This window comes from Styela clava, chromosome 1 (assembly GCF_964204865.1).
Source record: "Styela clava chromosome 1, kaStyClav1.hap1.2, whole genome shotgun sequence".
NCBI classification, from domain to species: Eukaryota; Metazoa; Chordata; class Ascidiacea; order Stolidobranchia; family Styelidae; genus Styela; species Styela clava.
In genome coordinates, this window is record NC_135250.1 from 250,270 (window position 1) to 268,539 (window position 18,270).

Sequence of the window (18,270 nt, forward strand, 5' to 3'; positions counted from 1 at the left end):
ATGTTATGCAGAACAGTGATTATTGCGACACGTTCGAGTCATTGTTGAATCATAATACTGTTTGCATATCACCGTCCAGTTGAAATTTCCGCGGTAAATCCCGCGATGGTTGAACATTTTAAATTTTGTTATCGAATAAAATTTTGTTGAATATTTTTTTACAAACGACGTTTTACTTACACTACTAAAGTTCGGAAGGACTGGATTCCGGTTCGGTATTCCCAATTCAATTTATTGCTGAGTGAGGTGATATCCTTGATTTCCCTCTCGATGGCTGAACATTTAGAGACCATTAACAAATACGTTTTGGTATAGTTTTTTTTTTTGGTATTCTAGAATTATGTGAACGAAGATGGCGGACACCGGAACGTAGTATGTCTACCAAGTTAGGGTTAGGCCATAATTTCAGGTACAAATACTACGGGAGTCGTGATAGTAATTGAACTAAAATAGGGAAATTTGGAATAAAATTATGGCCTAACCCTGACCAGGTAGACATACTACGTTCCGGTATCCGCCAACTTAGTTCACATATTCATTGAGTACCGTTTTTTGTGTTTTATATACGTATTTCGACTTCTTCTTATGCGACCAATTGACATTAATTGCATAGCGCTGAAAGGGACCACCGTATTAGATGACTAACCTACTGGGTATTCCAGAAGTTCTGACCTTCAACCAAAATCAATGAACGGTCAGCCGATTAACCGTTAAAAAGGTTAATTATGAGTAACCGGTAACCGATTACCCATCACCAGTCCTAATAACCACGTGTTGTTCATGTAAGCTATTCGCCTCGTCGATGAGGATGATTGTACCTGATAAATGTCTAGGATCGGTTAACCGGTTGGGTAATTCCACCCCTAATAACCACATGTCGTAAAGTCACCGATTAACCGTGTCGATTTCGCAGGAAACAGACTAGATCTCATTGAACATCTGCGCTTATCGTCAACTGTGACTCGTGTCTAGTTACCGACATTAATTATTAGTTCATAACAGGTGTAATCAGACGCATTATTAATTCATAATGATTTGTCTATTGTTACAAAACAACATCGTATCATTTGAAAATACTTTTAAAATCCTTCAGTCAGTTAACTGTAATCTACTAGTTGTTCGATAAAATTATCAGATATTGAGTAGATCCAAGGGTTCCCAATCGGAAGGTTTTTCTACACAGTGAGGAATTTTAATGTTCGTGGGGAGGAATACTTTGTATTTGGTGCAGTTTTACTAAACATGTTTAGTCATTTGATACTTTTGCAATGCGTATTTATGGGTAGAGTATAAACTGTTCGTGTTCGATTTATGATTTAAGTTATCAGATATTGGCAATGCTAAACCATGAAGATATCGGTTGTTCAATAAAATGATGTATTTTTACTTATCGATTTATGCTTGTAAAACACGTATTTAAAAAATCCAAAAATACCATCCAATAAATCAGGACATGTTTTCATTTACGTTTTTACTGCAGAGCGCAGATTTGGGATTGCAATATGTGATAAAAATAGTCGGGTTATTTGAATGCCAAACCCTATTTTGCGTGAATCTTATTTATTTTATGTTCAAGAGGCACAATGACGTGTACTTTAATATATTGTGACCTTGAGTCTTTTAATTATGACATCATGTTTGGTGAGTAGTTACGTCAATTCAACTATAATGCGATTGACTGATCGCATAACCTATCGCAATTCTTAAGAGATTATCTCAAAGTAAGGCTACGCGCACTGACCCAATAATAAGAGAGACTCATCTCTGAGCAAGTTTACGGTCTACCACTGGAATGCCAAGAGCCAAGGAAACTAGAGAATTATGGTGGTGCATTATGCGCTAGTGAACGCTGATGAGCACAAGATTCGAACCCCCGCAGCAAGAAACAAAGAAAAACCAACTTTTTTATAGGAAAGAATTGGAATGAACGAAACGACTATTCAATGAACTGTCAGCTTCTGGCCGCAATTTTGCGTGTTCTATAGCATTGCGAGGTAACCGGATGAAATCAAAATCCCCGCATACAAAAGCCACGTCATCCTTCCCAAAGGAAGGAATTCGCACCTTTAAAATCTTAGGAGCTGCGGCGCCTATAAATCCTTCTCTGACACAAAAAATGAATTGATTGATTTTATAATGAGGAATAGCAAATAAAGCATATAAATGAAGTTAATATCAAATGGCGTCATTCGTTACGTATTGTATTATTCTCCCTCTTTTATTTCAGGGAATAGAAAAGCCGATAAGACAACTTAATTATATATATGGAGAACCACGGCCATGTCGGGTACGGAAAAAGCCGTAACAGACCGACGGTTGTGTGAACCACCCACGACAGAGATAAGTCTAGCAACCCTCTCTCATAGGTCCTGTGAACCCACACAGTATAACCAAGTGAGTAGCAAGCGTGTTACTTTTAATGCACAAACCGCCGCCAATCGTTGTATATTACACCAACCATAGCCTCCTTTAAACCCAAATTTCCAACCAATCCGACACTTTTTGAAAGAAAATTTGCCGAAAAGGTCACTCGCATACACTTATATATAGCCAACGGAGTTGATCTCCGTTCGAAGTTATGGGCGGTCACTGAAATTCTAAAATCTGCCGAAACTATGTAGAATTATGAAGTGCATCACACACACTCACTCAGAAGTAAAGAAGACTCACCTCTGGGCGAGGTTGCAGGCGAACACTGAAACGCCAAAAGCTATAAAGATTTATGGCGGAGCATCATGCGCAAAGAAAAGATACTCATCGCTAATTACAGTTTTGCACACTCACTCAGAAATGAAGGAGACTTATCTCTGATCAAAGTTACGGGCACTCACTCAGAAGTAAAGAAGACTCATCTCTGGGCAAAGTTACGGGAACTCACTCAGAAGTAAAGAAGACTCATCTCTGGGCAAAGTTACGAGCACTCACTCAGAAGTAAGGAATTCTCAACTCTGGGCAAAGTTACGGTCACTCACTTAGTAGTATAGGAGACTCATCTCTGGGCAAAGTTACGGGCACTCACTCAGAGGCAAGAGAGAATTATCTCCGAGCGAGATTACGGACGGCCACCGATTGGCCGAGAGCAAAACTTCAGAAAATTACATCTGTGAATTGCCCGTTATTGAATACTGATCGATCAGATAAATAAAATAAAATGTGATATATTTCTGTCAAAACCGATTCCATTGACCCGACTTATCAATCATGTTTTAAAAATAATTTCGCAGACCGGTCGCCAGATCTTATTTCACTATTTGATGTTTCTAATTAACATCAGATCATTAAACCATACATGTCTGTGCGACGCTTTGTAATCAATAAGTCACGCATGGCGGCGTAATTCACACTCTTTCATGCGCGACTTCCAAGCATGATCCTATGATAACACGTATCAAGTATGTATGGGCCTAGTATGGCGTTAGTTGCAACATATTCAGCCACAAATCTGCTTTGCAGGTGCCGCACCAAATAAGGGCACCGGTATTGCGTCGTGCGTATTGCATTCTGATATCATAATAGCATTAGACTCCATAAAAGGGCATAAGTTATACGTCTAACCAATCAGAAACGAGCAAAACAATACAGGAAACAGGAAGTGACGTTTCATGCGGGCGGCGCCTTGTTGCTGTCGAAATTGCAGGCTTACTAGAAGCGTTCGTTTCATTTTGTGTCTGTCTATCGAAGAGAGTGCGGAGAGCCGGCTCGTCAAAGAGGAGTTCTTGGAAAAATCGCAACACTTTGACAAAAATGTAACTTTTGAAAAATCGAAAGATTCGTACTAACAAGTGATCAAAGGATTGATGATACAGAAGGTTAGTGTGGTTTACTTTAATACTTGTCGCAGAAACTTTGTTCCGAATTTAAATTTATGAAATCTCTGTTGCACCGATGAACCTGTATACAGCTAGTCAGCTAGTATATATACATAGAGGATAGTATTTTGTATTCAGTACTTCTCACAGAACATGGATCAAAATGTCTGGCATCCCTTTTGCATTAATAATTTCATATATATACAATTTATACCATTTATTTATATTGTATAATTAGGCGTTAAAAATGGTGGTAGCTTGATTTATTTTTAATCGGGAGTTCGGAACCTAGCTTCGAGCAAACTTATTTGAAAAACATATGCTAAAGTATTCCTCATGTTGGTTGTCGGTGATATTAAGTTTGTTCAATTTTTTACGAAACTCCAAGATTAATTGACAAGAAATTTATAGATTTTGCCAATTCAAGAATAAAGTATATTGGATTTAAAAATCATAATCGAGAATAGAGATTTCTGTTATAGGTATATCACTGTGAGTTACTCTATAACATTTTAGTACATTATGCCCATTGAACTGTTAATATCAGAATATAGTGATGAAAAGTGTTAACACACCTAGAATAACAATTACCAAGACCCTAGGGTGTGATATAAATGATTGTTCTACGTCAGACCTACAAATTTAGTCCTTAGAAAATATTAGCTCTTTACGTTCCAATGTCGGGTGGTCTAAAGCCATGTTCGTATTAGTTCGAATTAAATTAACGAGTCTTCAAAAAAATTTGACTATTCTAATCGTTGACGTTTCTGGGTTAGACCAGCGCACCCAGAGAGTGATAAGTACGTTGCGTTTAGGTAGCCAAAATGTTTTGATACTTTTACAAATATGGTGGCTTTAACTTTTAAGCAGTGCTCACCAAGGGCCTTACTTGGAGTGAGTATGTGTGAAACATCAAAGTATAATTCATGAATGGCCAAGCATGGGGGGCGTCATTTATCATCGGCCCGTTTTAAAAATAAAAATTTCGAAAATTTTATTATTTTAATTAACAGTAGAAGTTCAGAGCCTTGCGCATCGTGTCAATATGAAATAATATTCATTACCCGACGCAATGTTGTAAATCAGTAAATCATATTTTAACATATGGGTGTGAAAATCTATTGTCAGTTATAAATATCATTTTAATGCTAAAGTAGGCATCATAAGAGAACCTACTAAATGGTATTCGTCTTGAATCAGAATATAAACAAGCAAGCATAAGGTTTGTATAAATCGTAGGTTCATGCAAAAGCAGGTAAAGCTCTTCCGTTTAATGTTTGCTCTGAACAAGAACCAGTAGTACGAGTAATATAATATCGGTGGGCTTTTTGCGGAACGGCCATTTGTAAGCGAGAGAAATCTCGGATACTATGCAATTTTACTCAATATATCGTTTTTAAACATCCCTTTTATTTGGGGGGAGGGAGGGATTTTTTCATAGCCCCACCTCGTCGCCCACCTGGGATATTATGACTTAACATTTTCGTATTATGACGTTGAGCTGTAAATTTTTTTACCATATACTCCCACTACCATCATGGCAATTTTTTTCTAGTATTATTTTTCTAGTATTTTCAAATACCTGAACGTCGACATTAGCCTTAGTAATAAATATCTTATGAATATAGATATATAGCGGGCTGGTGTTACACGATAACTTCGAAAACTTAGTTGAAAGAGGGAGAGCGTTCTGAAAATTGTTTATATTTAGAAAATTAGCTGAGTGAAATGGAACAAAAATCTAAGTTAAATGCTAAATTGTATGCGCTGGTTTACGTTCTCCGATTCCCTAACCCAGAATGAATTCTTGTGAGCGTAATATGCATTAATGCAAAAGTATTTTAGTCGTTTAATCTTCTGTTAGATTGTGTTTTTTGGATTAATTTGCAAAATTGATGACATTCACTATTGTAGAAAAGAAAGGGCGATCATGACGTTGTGTGGTATTTATTTCCGAATAATTGTAGTTACTCGTAAGTTATGACGTAACAGATACGTCACAATGAGTTATTTGAGCTTCCCGGCTGGATTTCCGCGCCAAATAAAGCACGGAACATCTACACTGCGAGATTTGTCTTCTGAAGTAAACTCAACCAAGTTTGGTTAGAATTAAGTCAGAGATTATCTAAATCTAAGATTCCAACTTGAAGCCAAATCGTACTACGCCCAGAAACATGCATTAGTAATTAGTTATTGACCAGCAAATCGTGCTTCGTTGTCAATATTTTTGTGAAAACTGAGATCCGTGATTTATGGTTTCGAGTTATTTCTTGAATTAATCTCCGACAGTCGTGTCTGTAGTTCGTTTCCAACATTAGCAAGGGTGTCTCAGACCATGAAAAGGGACTTTCTCATTTATATTAGACTTGTAGCAGATGCTTGTGAAGTAACATTAGTTTTATGAAGGAATTAATAGATAAATAAATTCAATGAGTCCCGAAAATAAAAATATCATTAAGTGTGGAGAAAAGGGAAATTTTTTGTAATGAATGTACAATCCTTAACTTATTATAAACTATAAAAACGGGATTCAGGATTTGTTTGAAATTATGATTTTGGAAGCTTTTCTAAAATTTTGTGAGCGGCTAAACAAAACCTATATGCTCAACATCAGAATGTTTTTTTTTAATGGGAGACATTTAAAAATATAATATCGTATTAACTGTATGAGACACCTTTTACTTGCTGGCTTCGGGGCGAGGCAATATATCGTTAAAAAATTCCGGCTTTTTTAAAATTAGTTCCACATGTATCAGTGTATGCTTGTATAGAGCCTTGTTTGGAACTAAAGTCGTGATTACGTCGTTTAAAAGCGATGATTTACTGTATTGATATCGGAATTCCCTTCCAAAATAAATTAATTAACAATTAATCCTATCTTAATCGTGCACGACGGAAAACAAACATCGGCATAATCCCAAAACATCTGGCAAGTGTTTAAATCGATCGAGATTTCGTGGGGCGTGGCAATGTGTTTCCTTCCGTCAGATGGTGCAAGAGACACCAACAAACCGTGACAGCTCATTTCCGCGACCCGGTCTCTCATTCCATATATGGCAACGATGCCTACTAGAGTCAGCACGTCTTGTGTATGACTAGCAGTCGCACTGTGGCCTAGCCCAGTGATACAGAAAGACATTAGTTAGATTATCATGCATTTGTGAGAGGACGGTAGCACTTATGAAAGATAAATCTCAGCTTGGTGTCAGTTAGTAGATATTGCTCGTACTAGCAAACAGTCTTCTATGAACGTATATTATATATCGTGCTACTCTTAGATATTGAGACACAAGATGGGCAATAATGGGGCAGCCATATTTTGATGATATGATCAGCAATGCTTTGAGATATATATTAAAAGAATGAAATACAGCTTTTGGATTAATATTAGAAATGTCAGCTAAATTCAGTTTGACAAAATTCAATTCTTTATGGGGCTCAATCTGGTATATAGTTACTTCAATGAGTAAACTTAGAACATTCTAAATCGAAGAAAACCTGGTAAGGGAATCCTAGAACATTGAGCTATCGGGAAATATATAAAACCAGACATAGTTAAGTATTGCAGGCAAATCATGCTTATTGACATATTGACGCGACCTCACTACGTGAAATTGATTGTATTATATCAGTCGTTTATCCCAAGGGATGTGATGGCTGGACAATGACCAGTAAACAACGAGCGCTGTATATGGCAAACAGACGTTATTAATGATTTAATGTCTCACGGCCTTGCTAAACATAATAGATTGACCACTTGTTCTCAGAGTGTTGTCAAGAACGTTTTTGATACGGGATCATTAATTAATATAATTGAAATACTAATAAATTTATAATATATATATTGCCGCGATATATCAAAGCGATTGGAGCCATATTGAAAATGAAGCGTCGGGATTAAAAGGTAATTTTCGTCGGTCAATGTAGCCTCCTGCTAATGTTGATGCCAGCGGATTACAATTTGTCCTATTTTTAATCTTACTAGATTCGTTTGCCCGTGATGAACAGATTCTTTTTCTGAGCGAAGTTTCTATCTCAAATATCTGTTACCAAGATTCAGGTGTAACAGCTAAGACTTCTTGACGGTCTGTAGATATCCGCTCAAATAGAAGTCTCGTCGTGACGTTAAAATCACATAAAATCGACGTTTATTTTTAACAGCGTGCAGACGACGCCTTGCAAACGCTGCCAAAAATTTGAAATCGAAGCAAATTTCCTTCCGCACAAATCAGTTACGTAATGCCTGAGGCAAAGTAAAATCGATACCAAACATCTTGCTAAATTGCGCAGCGAGGCCAACTTCATTGTGATTAGTCTACCGCGATCAATCAGTGCAATTCAATAGTAACGTCTTCTAATGAGTTCGAAAGTGTCTGATTGCCTTTTATGGAAATGGACGGTAAAGTGTATTGCGTATGGACAACCCGACAAAGCACTATACTAGCTTCAGTTTAGAAGTATCCATAAGCGTCTTTGATAGGGCTTGAATAAGAAAGTGATCTAATGCTACAAACGCGCTGGAACAATACACGCGATGAGGAAAGCCTACAAATATAAAAAAAAAACTTCACATTGTACCTGTAATACAGCATAAACCTTAACCCCATCGACAGCTTGAGTGTTGTCATATATATTAGCGTATATTGATAGGATCTTAGTGAGGGAGTGACTGAATGGGGAATAAATACTGTTTTGGGGCTTAAGGTGGGGGTAATTCAATCCTACAAATTGTTGGTATATTACACGCAAAAGCATGCCCTCAAATATGGAAAATGCTTCCTTTCCTATACTGACCCTTCCAAATGCATAAACTTCTTCGATGTATAGAATCCGCGATTCGATGGCTTTGTTTTTGCAACACGACTCACAAAATCTTTCTCTATTTACAGAAAATATAGAACAGTCCGCAGTGTGAATTGTTAGTTTCGACAACATGGCTCCAGCGATCATCATTGATAGCGGTTCGGCCAACACCAAGCTTGGCTCGACTGGCGATGAGGAACCACGAACAGTGCTCCCCACGGTTTCCATCAGTGATAAGAAAACGGTAAGTGCACATTGATTTAATTAATTATCCGCGTGGGAATTGATTGTCGACTCCACTAAATAATTCAACTACACAGTTACCTGGATCTTTTATTGATTGAAAACTCATGGCGTTGAAAATTGTCGATTCATAATGTCCCGCCAGTACTTTGGAATCAGGTTTTCCAGACTTTTCTCGCAACAGTTCGATTATGGAATAGATTTTGACTGATATGCGACGTAATTTTGAGATTATGTTCCGATTCTATGATTGCTTGTCTTTTATTCAAAGCGAAGTTACAGCAAGCCATATAAAGAGCCTCCAGTATCGGCGAATACTGTGATTTATCAGTAATTTTACTGTTTTCTCACAGTGCAGCTGATCGAAATTTCTAAATTATTTACAAAACCATTCCTCGGAGTTTCCCCCTGCGAGTGGTTACTTGGTTATGCAAGGATTCATATAGGTCTAAAATGAATTGGGTATTCGAATCGAGTCGGAAAAAATGTTACATGGTTCTTTCCGCGTTGAATACTTGACTTGGTTACGTCTTGGTTAATTACTCATATTTACCGCAAAACTCCAGTTAATTTAACAATTTTTCACAGTTTTAGTAAATATAAACATCGTTACTGTTTTATATTGAACACTGTTATCCCCACACATGGCCCAACGTAAATCAGGCTTCAATTATCTCTTCCAACTATCACCCATGCTATATCGTGTGATAATGCAAACCATATCTCCTTAGGATGTTTATATTTAAAACAGAACAATCTCGATTTCCTTTCCAAGGGGGCGATTATACAGATGATGCTTTATCATTATAGATACGACCCTGATACAGTAGCTTCCTGTTACACGGACACTAGTTTCAATAATCAAAATTCCCAAGAGCAAAATTATCCCTTTCTATCACAGCGTTTGATTGAGCGAGGACTCGTCACAAACTGGGATGAAATTGAGAAATTCTGGCAACACTGTATTGAGAATGAATTGAAGATGGATCCGACACAGAATCCGATATTTCTCACAGAGCCGCCTCTCAACCCACAGGTATGCAAGTGGTGCTAGGGATTTGTGGAGTCGGAATAAAGTTTTACTCAGAACTCCGGATCCGGTTTGATACGACTCGTGAATTTCATATAAATCCTAGCCCGATTCGGTGCTGTTCTGATATTGTCCCACCAATAATTTTTGATCTGCTTCCTTCGATTCTGTTTATGTTGGGTTGGGATAAGTGGGAAGATGGGATTAGACCTTTTCAAACCTAAGACAAACAGAATCGAGTAGAACAGGTCAATAAAAATGGCGGTGGGCTAATATAAGAACAGTAACCTAACCCTGTCCGCGGCATGATGTAAATCTCAACTCGCAGTCGAAAAACTTTTTTAAGGTGGTAAAAAAAAATTTAAACTCTGACTTCAACATTGGCAGAGTAGCCAGCTTAGATTGCTCTATTATTCCCATCCAGCCAAATTCTTATCAGCGTTAACTTATAAATGCGGTTTGCATACATGTTGAATAGGATAACTTCTCTCAACACCGTAAAATTAAGATTAGATGTTTGCTCAAAGTAAGGTCACACGTATTCTCTTCAAAGTAAAGGAGTGCCATCTCATGCGAAGTTGAAGGCAACATCTGAAATTACAAGAGCAACTTACTGAAACAATTTGGAATATTGTGGTGCAATGCGCGCCGATACACGAGATTTCAAACAACTCATATTAATATTAATACGACAACTGATGTCCTTCGCCACTAAGACGCAATACTTTATTTTCCAAAGCTTGCTAAAGTTTCAAATTTTTATCTAACGCGACTCTTTTTCAATTCTTAGAAAGATCGCGAAAGACAAGCAACAATGTTATTCGAGAAGTTCAACACTCCCAAGATGTCTTTCGGATTCCAGCCTGTACTGGCACTCTACGCCTATGGAAAGATGGCAGGTAAATAATAGCACAAGTCAATAATTAACAAGAAAATAACGCCACCTCCCATATTAACAATATTAGTGAGTAAATGAAAAAAACCAACTAAAGGGGACTGCAGGGCATTTTCAAGAGTCCTAATTTTATTCGAAACCTAAAAAATATCATACAATCTCATCTCGGAAATAAGCTTTCAAGTTTTTTCTAAATATCTGCAGTTTTTCGTTATTGCTGAATCTGCATCCACGGAAACTCTCAACCACCTCTTGTACTCATAATATATCACTATCTACGGCTCTCTAACGCCTCCTGTGTCCAACTTCATATCTGGTCTATAACCGTGATAACTCTCTACCACTTACCATGTCTAATTTTGTTAATAATATTGATGAGGAGCTATATATTCAAGTATCTACCGCCTACTGCGTATGATTTTTTTAGATAATACTTTATCCCCATGTTGGCAACTCTCATTACTTACTGTACTTACTTGAAGTATACTTTATTATATACCACTCCTTATTTACCAGGTTTTGTGCTTGACATCGGGTACGGCACGATGCAAGCGGTTCCATGTGAAGCGGGATTCTTCGTTCCAAAATCCTACAAAAGATCCAACCATGCGGGACAGGATCTGGACTTCCGTCTCAAGGAGATGATGCAATCAAAAGGATGTGACGTCAGTTTAGAAGGTAAATAGAGCGTAAAATTGTCAATTTCCAAAAAAAGATACCGCTGAAAAATCTCTATTCCGACAAGGAATTGGATGTTTAGAGATTATACAACTAAAACGGTCTTTCCTGGTTGTACTTGCTACTCAGTTTAGTTCTATCACGGACAAGTGTGGAATGGAAAATAGAAACTTTTTCGATCGAAAAAATCCAAATTACTAACAGAATTTCAACCTATTCCCAGTTGCGAGTGACATTAAGGAGAAGCTTTGTTACGCCACACAAGATTACGATGCGGAAATGAAGAAAGCTGAAGACAACAAACAATACAAACTTCCTGATGGAAAGGTGAAATGTCACATTATTGTGGTTTTTTGAATACCTCATTAATTTTAGGCGGCCGACTTTCCAGGTTTGCATATAGGAAGATAGCCAATATTAGAAAAATACCGCATTCTGTCATATTTTAACATAGCCAAGTAAATATTCGATTTTTACAAAAGAAGAGTATCTCTTCCCAGCTTTAAATCTTTGACATCGTCACTCATACGTTGATGCCTCTTGTCACCCTCAACTAGCTACCTCAATACAAAATGACCTAAAATCCGGGAAAATTTATTTTTCAGGAAATAGCTATTGGGAGGGAGCGATTCCAGTGCCCGGAACATCTCTTTCAGCCTCAGTTGGGCGGAAGTGACGTACCCAGCGTTCAGAAGTTGGTTTGTGACGCGGTGGAAACACAGGGCGACAAAACAATGTTCGAGAATATCGTGCTGACAGGAGGATCCACAATGTTTCCAGGTGAAGACATTTATAATTCAAGTACAAATGAATATAACCATCACGCCCTAAAACGAGCATTCTAGATTACAAGCATCAACTGAAGCGTTAAGCAACGTCCCTAACCATTTTTTTTTTGGTATATCACTCAAACTAATTCAAAATGAAAAAAAAAAACTTAAACAAAACAGGCCTAAAAGGATCACACAACAATGAATCTACGGCTACGATCTAACATATTCAAGGGCACTGGCCCACCAAATCTCTTGTCATCAAATTATTTTGTTGGTCATGTTAAAAAATATTGGCGTATTGGCACTTGAACTATAGCCCCGTGAAGATATCATGACGTAACTTTTTGCATTTTGGTGTTCGATTTGCAATACGAAATCACTTCATTATTTATTCCGATTTTGAGACCTCCCCATCAATTTTTTTTATATTGTGACAACATGTGTCTAGCTCTGTGTAACGTAAAAGTTTGTAATTTTTGATTTCAATTAACCCCATCAAGTTCTTCAAACAACATCACGATAAAACTTTGTTTCAACTTTACAGGAATAAAAGAGCGGATTGGAAAGGAAATAACGGCGTCGTTGCATTCACAGAAAGTGACAATCCAAGCCCATGATACCCGGAAGTTCAGTTCGTTCATCGGTTCTGCGATTCTAACCGCCCTTCCGACCTTTGAACCCCTCTGGATCACAAAACAACAGTACGAAGAGATCGGCACTGGCGTTGTCGCAAAGATCGAATAATTCTTAAACTTATGAACCCAAAGTTATGAACATATACCTCAAACAACGACACATTTATTCCTTTATTTTGGTTTTTCTCTAACCCGATCAACGACAAAACCTTCGCATGATTTTGATAGACAAGTTTAACCAGTCTTTGAATGGCTGTCTACTTTTGCTACAGAGATGTTCCAACATAAATGTGAAAACTATGTTTAAGAGTTCCTTGCGTTGACGTCACCATCTCATTACGTCATGTTCCTTTTTTCAAAAATGTCAGCATCACTAGTACTGGTATCTTTTTAGCATAGGAATTGGACAACTGGCTTTATAATCTTTACCATTGATCAAAATTAAATAGAAGTTTGCCTCCATAACGCATCAAACCACATGCACTTACATTTGTTTCCAGATTTTCTATATTTCTCCTTAATTTCATATTAATCTCATATTTCATATTCACAATTGAATACCTCGAAGTATCACCGAGTATGAACTTGCAATATTGAAATTTGTCATATTTCATCTCGTCTCAATAGTTTCAAAACACCATCTAATGTTCATTTTTACTCTACCAACAAGTGCCATGAATTTTTACTTTGTATAGCTTTTTGCCCGTTCCTGATTATGTTTTATCACACTGCATTCAAATATTTTACGTCATTGAGATGACGTCATATGTCTACAAAATACTAATACATAACGTGATATCACGAATTCTATTTTGAACTACTCGGTACGTCGCTGTATATATCCCAAACAGTAAAAAATGACAAACTAACTTTGACTAATCCGACCCATATTTTCTCTCTAATGTCACAGAACCTAACTTTTTACGTAAAATACTTAGTCTGTTTTACCCCAAACTATCAAAATGTGTGACGATGATGTTGCTGCTCTTGTTGTCGATAATGGTTCCGGAATGTGCAAAGCCGGATTTGCCGGGGATGACGCCCCACGTGCAGTTTTCCCATCTATTGTTGGAAGGCCAAGGCATCAGGTAAGAGTTATCGTATTTCTGCCAGAATTGAAAATAGGGTCCGGTCATGCATGATTCCTTGGTGCCCAAACAAAACCCCTGTGGCCAACGTTCTGATCTGTTTTTGCTTTATTATCTAACAAATTGTATGTATCTAGTAGGTAAGGTGAGCTAAGTGACCATTCTGGGGTTATTCATTCACCCATTACGTAACAGGAGTACTCCTAAGAATTCCTAAACACCAAGTGAATGTCGAATTGAAATTATCCAGTCCTCTTAAATCTATTAGCTCTTCATGTCTATTTTGTTGGTGGTTTGGGGTTTTACTTGTGCAAAAATGGAGCAAGAACCTCATAGGAATTCCTATACTCTATCAATCATAAATGCTTTTGAATTGAGGAGGCATCGCATTTCCATCTTATTTTAAGCTCATGTTTGTTCTTTTTGTATCAACTCAAATTGTTTATCTTTTCCAGGGTGTCATGGTAGGAATGGGACAGAAAGATTCCTACGTCGGAGATGAAGCTCAAAGCAAAAGAGGAATCCTGACTCTTAAATATCCAATCGAACACGGAATCGTCACAAACTGGGATGATATGGAGAAAATCTGGCATCACACATTCTACAATGAATTGAGAGTTGCTCCAGAAGAACATCCCGTACTTCTCACTGAGGCCCCACTCAACCCCAAGGTAGGTAAAAATCTTGGATATGACATCACGGTTGTGGTGAGTGGCGACCTCAGTTCAATAGTGCCCCAGTAAAAGATTTAATAATGCTACTCTGAAATGTAATGGGCCCAGAATTAAAAACAATGACGAATATTTCGCATGTCTTGTAGACAGCAATTGTGTTTGAATGTCACATAGGTTTCAAAATTTGTACATCATCAAAAGGTATCGTCATTTAACATTGGTATCTTCCCTTTACAGGCCAACAGAGAGAAGATGACTCAAATCATGTTCGAAACTTTCAACACTCCAGCAATGTACGTTGCAATCCAGGCCGTACTTTCTCTCTACGCATCTGGACGTACTACCGGTAAGTTAGAGCTCTATATTTTGTGCAGATGAATTTGGTGCATGTCTCGTGATTTATCCATCCAATTTGTCAGTTAGAATTATTTTCTAAATCAAAACGAAATATGGTGAAGAATTCTAGATTACTAAACTCTCTGAATAAGCACAAAATTGAATTGCAAGCCTAGATTTTGGTATGTAGAACTATCGAATGCAAGCATTCCCACTACCTGACATTTCAGACAACATCAACATTCTTAACTTTTTTCAGGTATCGTCTTCGACAGCGGTGATGGTGTTTCCCACACTGTCCCTATCTACGAAGGTTACGCACTCCCTCACGCCATCATTCGTTTGGATTTGGCTGGACGTGACTTGACTGATTACTTGATGAAGATTCTTACCGAGAGAGGATACTCTTTCACCACAACTGGTAAGTAAATATTTCGATAAGGGTAAATGTAGGAAAAATTGTTGTTGTAGGGACACAAAAAAGCGGCTTTGGATGGGTGAGAAAGATACTTTTGTCAGAGTACGGCAGATTATGCGAAGGAATCAGATAGTCTAGCTGGACTGTTAAGTAAATATATTTTTCTGGGCATAATTCAACCCATGTGATGATTACATAACAAATTGGAGAAGTAAATTTGTGAAATACAAGCATGAATCATGGCACCAGAGTCGACAAGCAAGGTTAAAACAATCTATCTCAAATTTGGCTTCAAATCCAAAAATCTTAGATTGTGCCATAATACCATTCCATTACTTATAGTTCACTATCAATTTAAAAATTGCAACCTCTTTCAACTCTTCATATTCTACACCAGGAAAGTGATATCACTCATCATTAACTCTGTTTCATTTTCCAGCCGAACGTGAAATCGTTCGTGACATCAAAGAGAAACTCTGCTACGTCGCTCTAGACTTCGAAGCAGAAATGGGTACAGCAGCCACCAGTAGCTCGTTGGAAAAGTCTTACGAACTTCCTGACGGACAGGTGAGCTAATTGGATTTTACCTTGCAAATAACCTCGTAACATACCATTTTATGAGTCGTGACAACAACTGAACCAGATTACGCGAAAATGAAACATTCCGCGTGATGAAAATGGTGGGAAAACACCAAAGTACTCTTGTGTTGGTAGGTGTTTTTGCCCAGAATCCAAGTATAATATAAAATCTAGTCAAGTATTTAGTTTATTGAATATTCTTACGTTTCAATAAATTAGCAACACCTTATATATCTTATAAAAAGAAAACAAATTATCGGGTTTTGCTTGGTTATCTTTATGTTATATCATGATACAGTCACGTATTGCTCAAGATGATTGGTATGATTCATTTCCCTTTAAATACAGTGACCAGTTGTATATAATGATTGCCCGTTTGGTTATCTTTATGTTATATCATGATACAGTCACGTATTGCTCAAGATGATTGGTATGATTCATTTCCGTTTAAATACAGTGACCAGTTGTATATAATGATTGCCCGTTTGTGGTCGAAGAAAACACACTGAAGCCCTATTTTTTTATTATTTCAGGTCATCACCGTCGGAAACGAACGATTCCGTTGTCCCGAAACCTTGTTCCAACCATCATTCATTGGAATGGAATCTGCTGGAATTCATGAAACCGCATACAATTCAATCATGAAATGTGACGTCGATATCCGTAAAGATTTGTACGCCAACACTGTTTTGTCTGGAGGTTCTACTATGTTCCCCGGTAAGAATTAATTTCATTGCTACACAAGTTATAGTGTTCTCCAAGTATCCAATGCCCTTCTCACATATTAAAGTAAAAATGTGTAATCCCACTGCTAAATCTTTGTAATTGTTTTAACTTTTATTACTTGCAAAAAAAAATAATTACAAAGCAAATACAATTTTGAAGAGGTACTTTATTTATCCCGCGGTAGGAAGAGGGGAAGGGGAGAATATAAGTTCTAATAACAGTTAGTTTCAAGCAAGGATTTAAATAGCACCATGCCACGAATTATTTCTGTCGCCTTTTTTACTCTCTGGGATTCATGGGAGAAAGACACTTGAAGTTTTTTTAACTCTCACAAAAATGGTACCGTCATGTCACGTAGCTAGTTGTGTTATGCGTCCACATACTCAAGCAGTCTTCTCATTTTACAGGAATTGCCGACCGTATGCAGAAGGAGATCAGCGCACTCGCTCCACCAACAATGAAGATCAAAATCATCGCCCCGCCTGAGCGTAAATATTCTGTCTGGATCGGAGGTTCCATTCTCGCCTCTCTTTCCACTTTCCAACAAATGTGGATTTCCAAACAGGAATACGATGAATCCGGCCCCGCAATCGTTCATAGAAAATGCTTCTAAGCCATCATAGCTTCAACTACTAATGTAGAGTAGACCGTGTCAAATTATTTCAAGAAAACTAAAATTGTCTTCTGAATTTTTTCCGATAAGAAGATTAGTTTAGATTTTGAAAAATTTGATGCTTTCTGCGCTACTTGGTAGTAATGAATTTTTCCTCTATCATCTAGTCAACTAACATTATATCCATCATGTATTTCCAAGAGTAATATCCATGCATTAGGTAGTTTCAATCCTGAACCATCAACCGTACCGATATTATATATGGAAATTGTATTATTATCAAACAGGACTCGTGCAATCTGTTTGTTGATCATATCTGAGTCTGTTGTAAAATACTTGTTGATACTGGCATACCGTAATGTGTTCCATGTTTTATTCTTACTCGGATGGTACAAAATTTAAATTTTTGATATTTGCCTAAAATTTAGCAATTGCGTTTTATATATTTCTATTGTTGCAAATTCTTACCCATATACTTAACTTTTCTTTGGGCAAGCTCGGACCATGAATAAATTTACATGTTATCCACGGTCCGTGTTTGTCCTTGGATAACAGAATGTATCAAATATACTTAGATGTCACGTGAGCAACAAAGGTTCATCATTGTGAATATTACATTGTGTTGTGTCGCAGTTATGACGTCATTATTGAATTTAGTCATGCTAGAATATGACATCATAATTACTTAAAATGAAGTTTTTATGGCGTCACTTCTTCGATTATGACGTCATAACTATTTTTAGCTTCATTGTATTATAATACTATACTCAGTGTGCAACTTTACCATCATTGTGTTATAAATGTCGAAAACCCTTTTACATTCCGTCCAATCTTGTCTTCAACGCCATTTTTTGTTACCCGCCATTATTGTCTTTCCCTATCCCTACGTCATAGTACTTTACTTGAACTATATGTTACCTAACAGTACTAACTTGCCCTTGTTTTGTTTTAGCTATCACAGGTTAAATCC

General features: G+C 37.3%; 2 protein-coding genes across 3 annotated transcripts; both read left to right on the forward strand.

The window, feature by feature from the left end:
* The first annotated feature begins 3,650 nt into the window (after positions 1-3,650).
* On the forward strand, positions 3,651-13,778 carry LOC120348534 (actin-like). Of its 2 annotated transcripts, none has more exons than XM_078115753.1 (8): positions 3,651-3,809; positions 8,699-8,856; positions 9,666-9,891; positions 10,676-10,784; positions 11,297-11,458; positions 11,682-11,785; positions 12,064-12,238; positions 12,776-13,778. In XM_078115753.1, the coding sequence occupies exons 2-8, from the start codon at positions 8,804-8,806 to the stop codon at positions 12,973-12,975; spliced, it is 1,029 nt and encodes a 342-aa protein (XP_077971879.1). In that variant the 5' UTR covers positions 3,651-3,809; positions 8,699-8,803; the 3' UTR covers positions 12,976-13,778. The 2 variants fall into 2 exon arrangements, with proteins under 2 accessions (XP_077971879.1, XP_039274621.2); XM_039418687.2 differs by having other exon boundaries at positions 9,757-9,891.
* LOC120348531 (actin, cytoplasmic-like) lies at positions 13,756-18,252 on the forward strand. The gene is made up of 7 exons (XM_039418683.2): positions 13,756-13,954; positions 14,410-14,625; positions 14,866-14,974; positions 15,224-15,385; positions 15,822-15,949; positions 16,495-16,678; positions 17,095-18,252. Exons 1-7 carry the CDS (start codon positions 13,829-13,831, stop codon positions 17,298-17,300), a joined length of 1,131 nt encoding a protein of 376 aa, XP_039274617.1. The 5' UTR covers positions 13,756-13,828; the 3' UTR covers positions 17,301-18,252.
* The last annotated feature ends 18 nt before the right edge of the window (positions 18,253-18,270 follow it).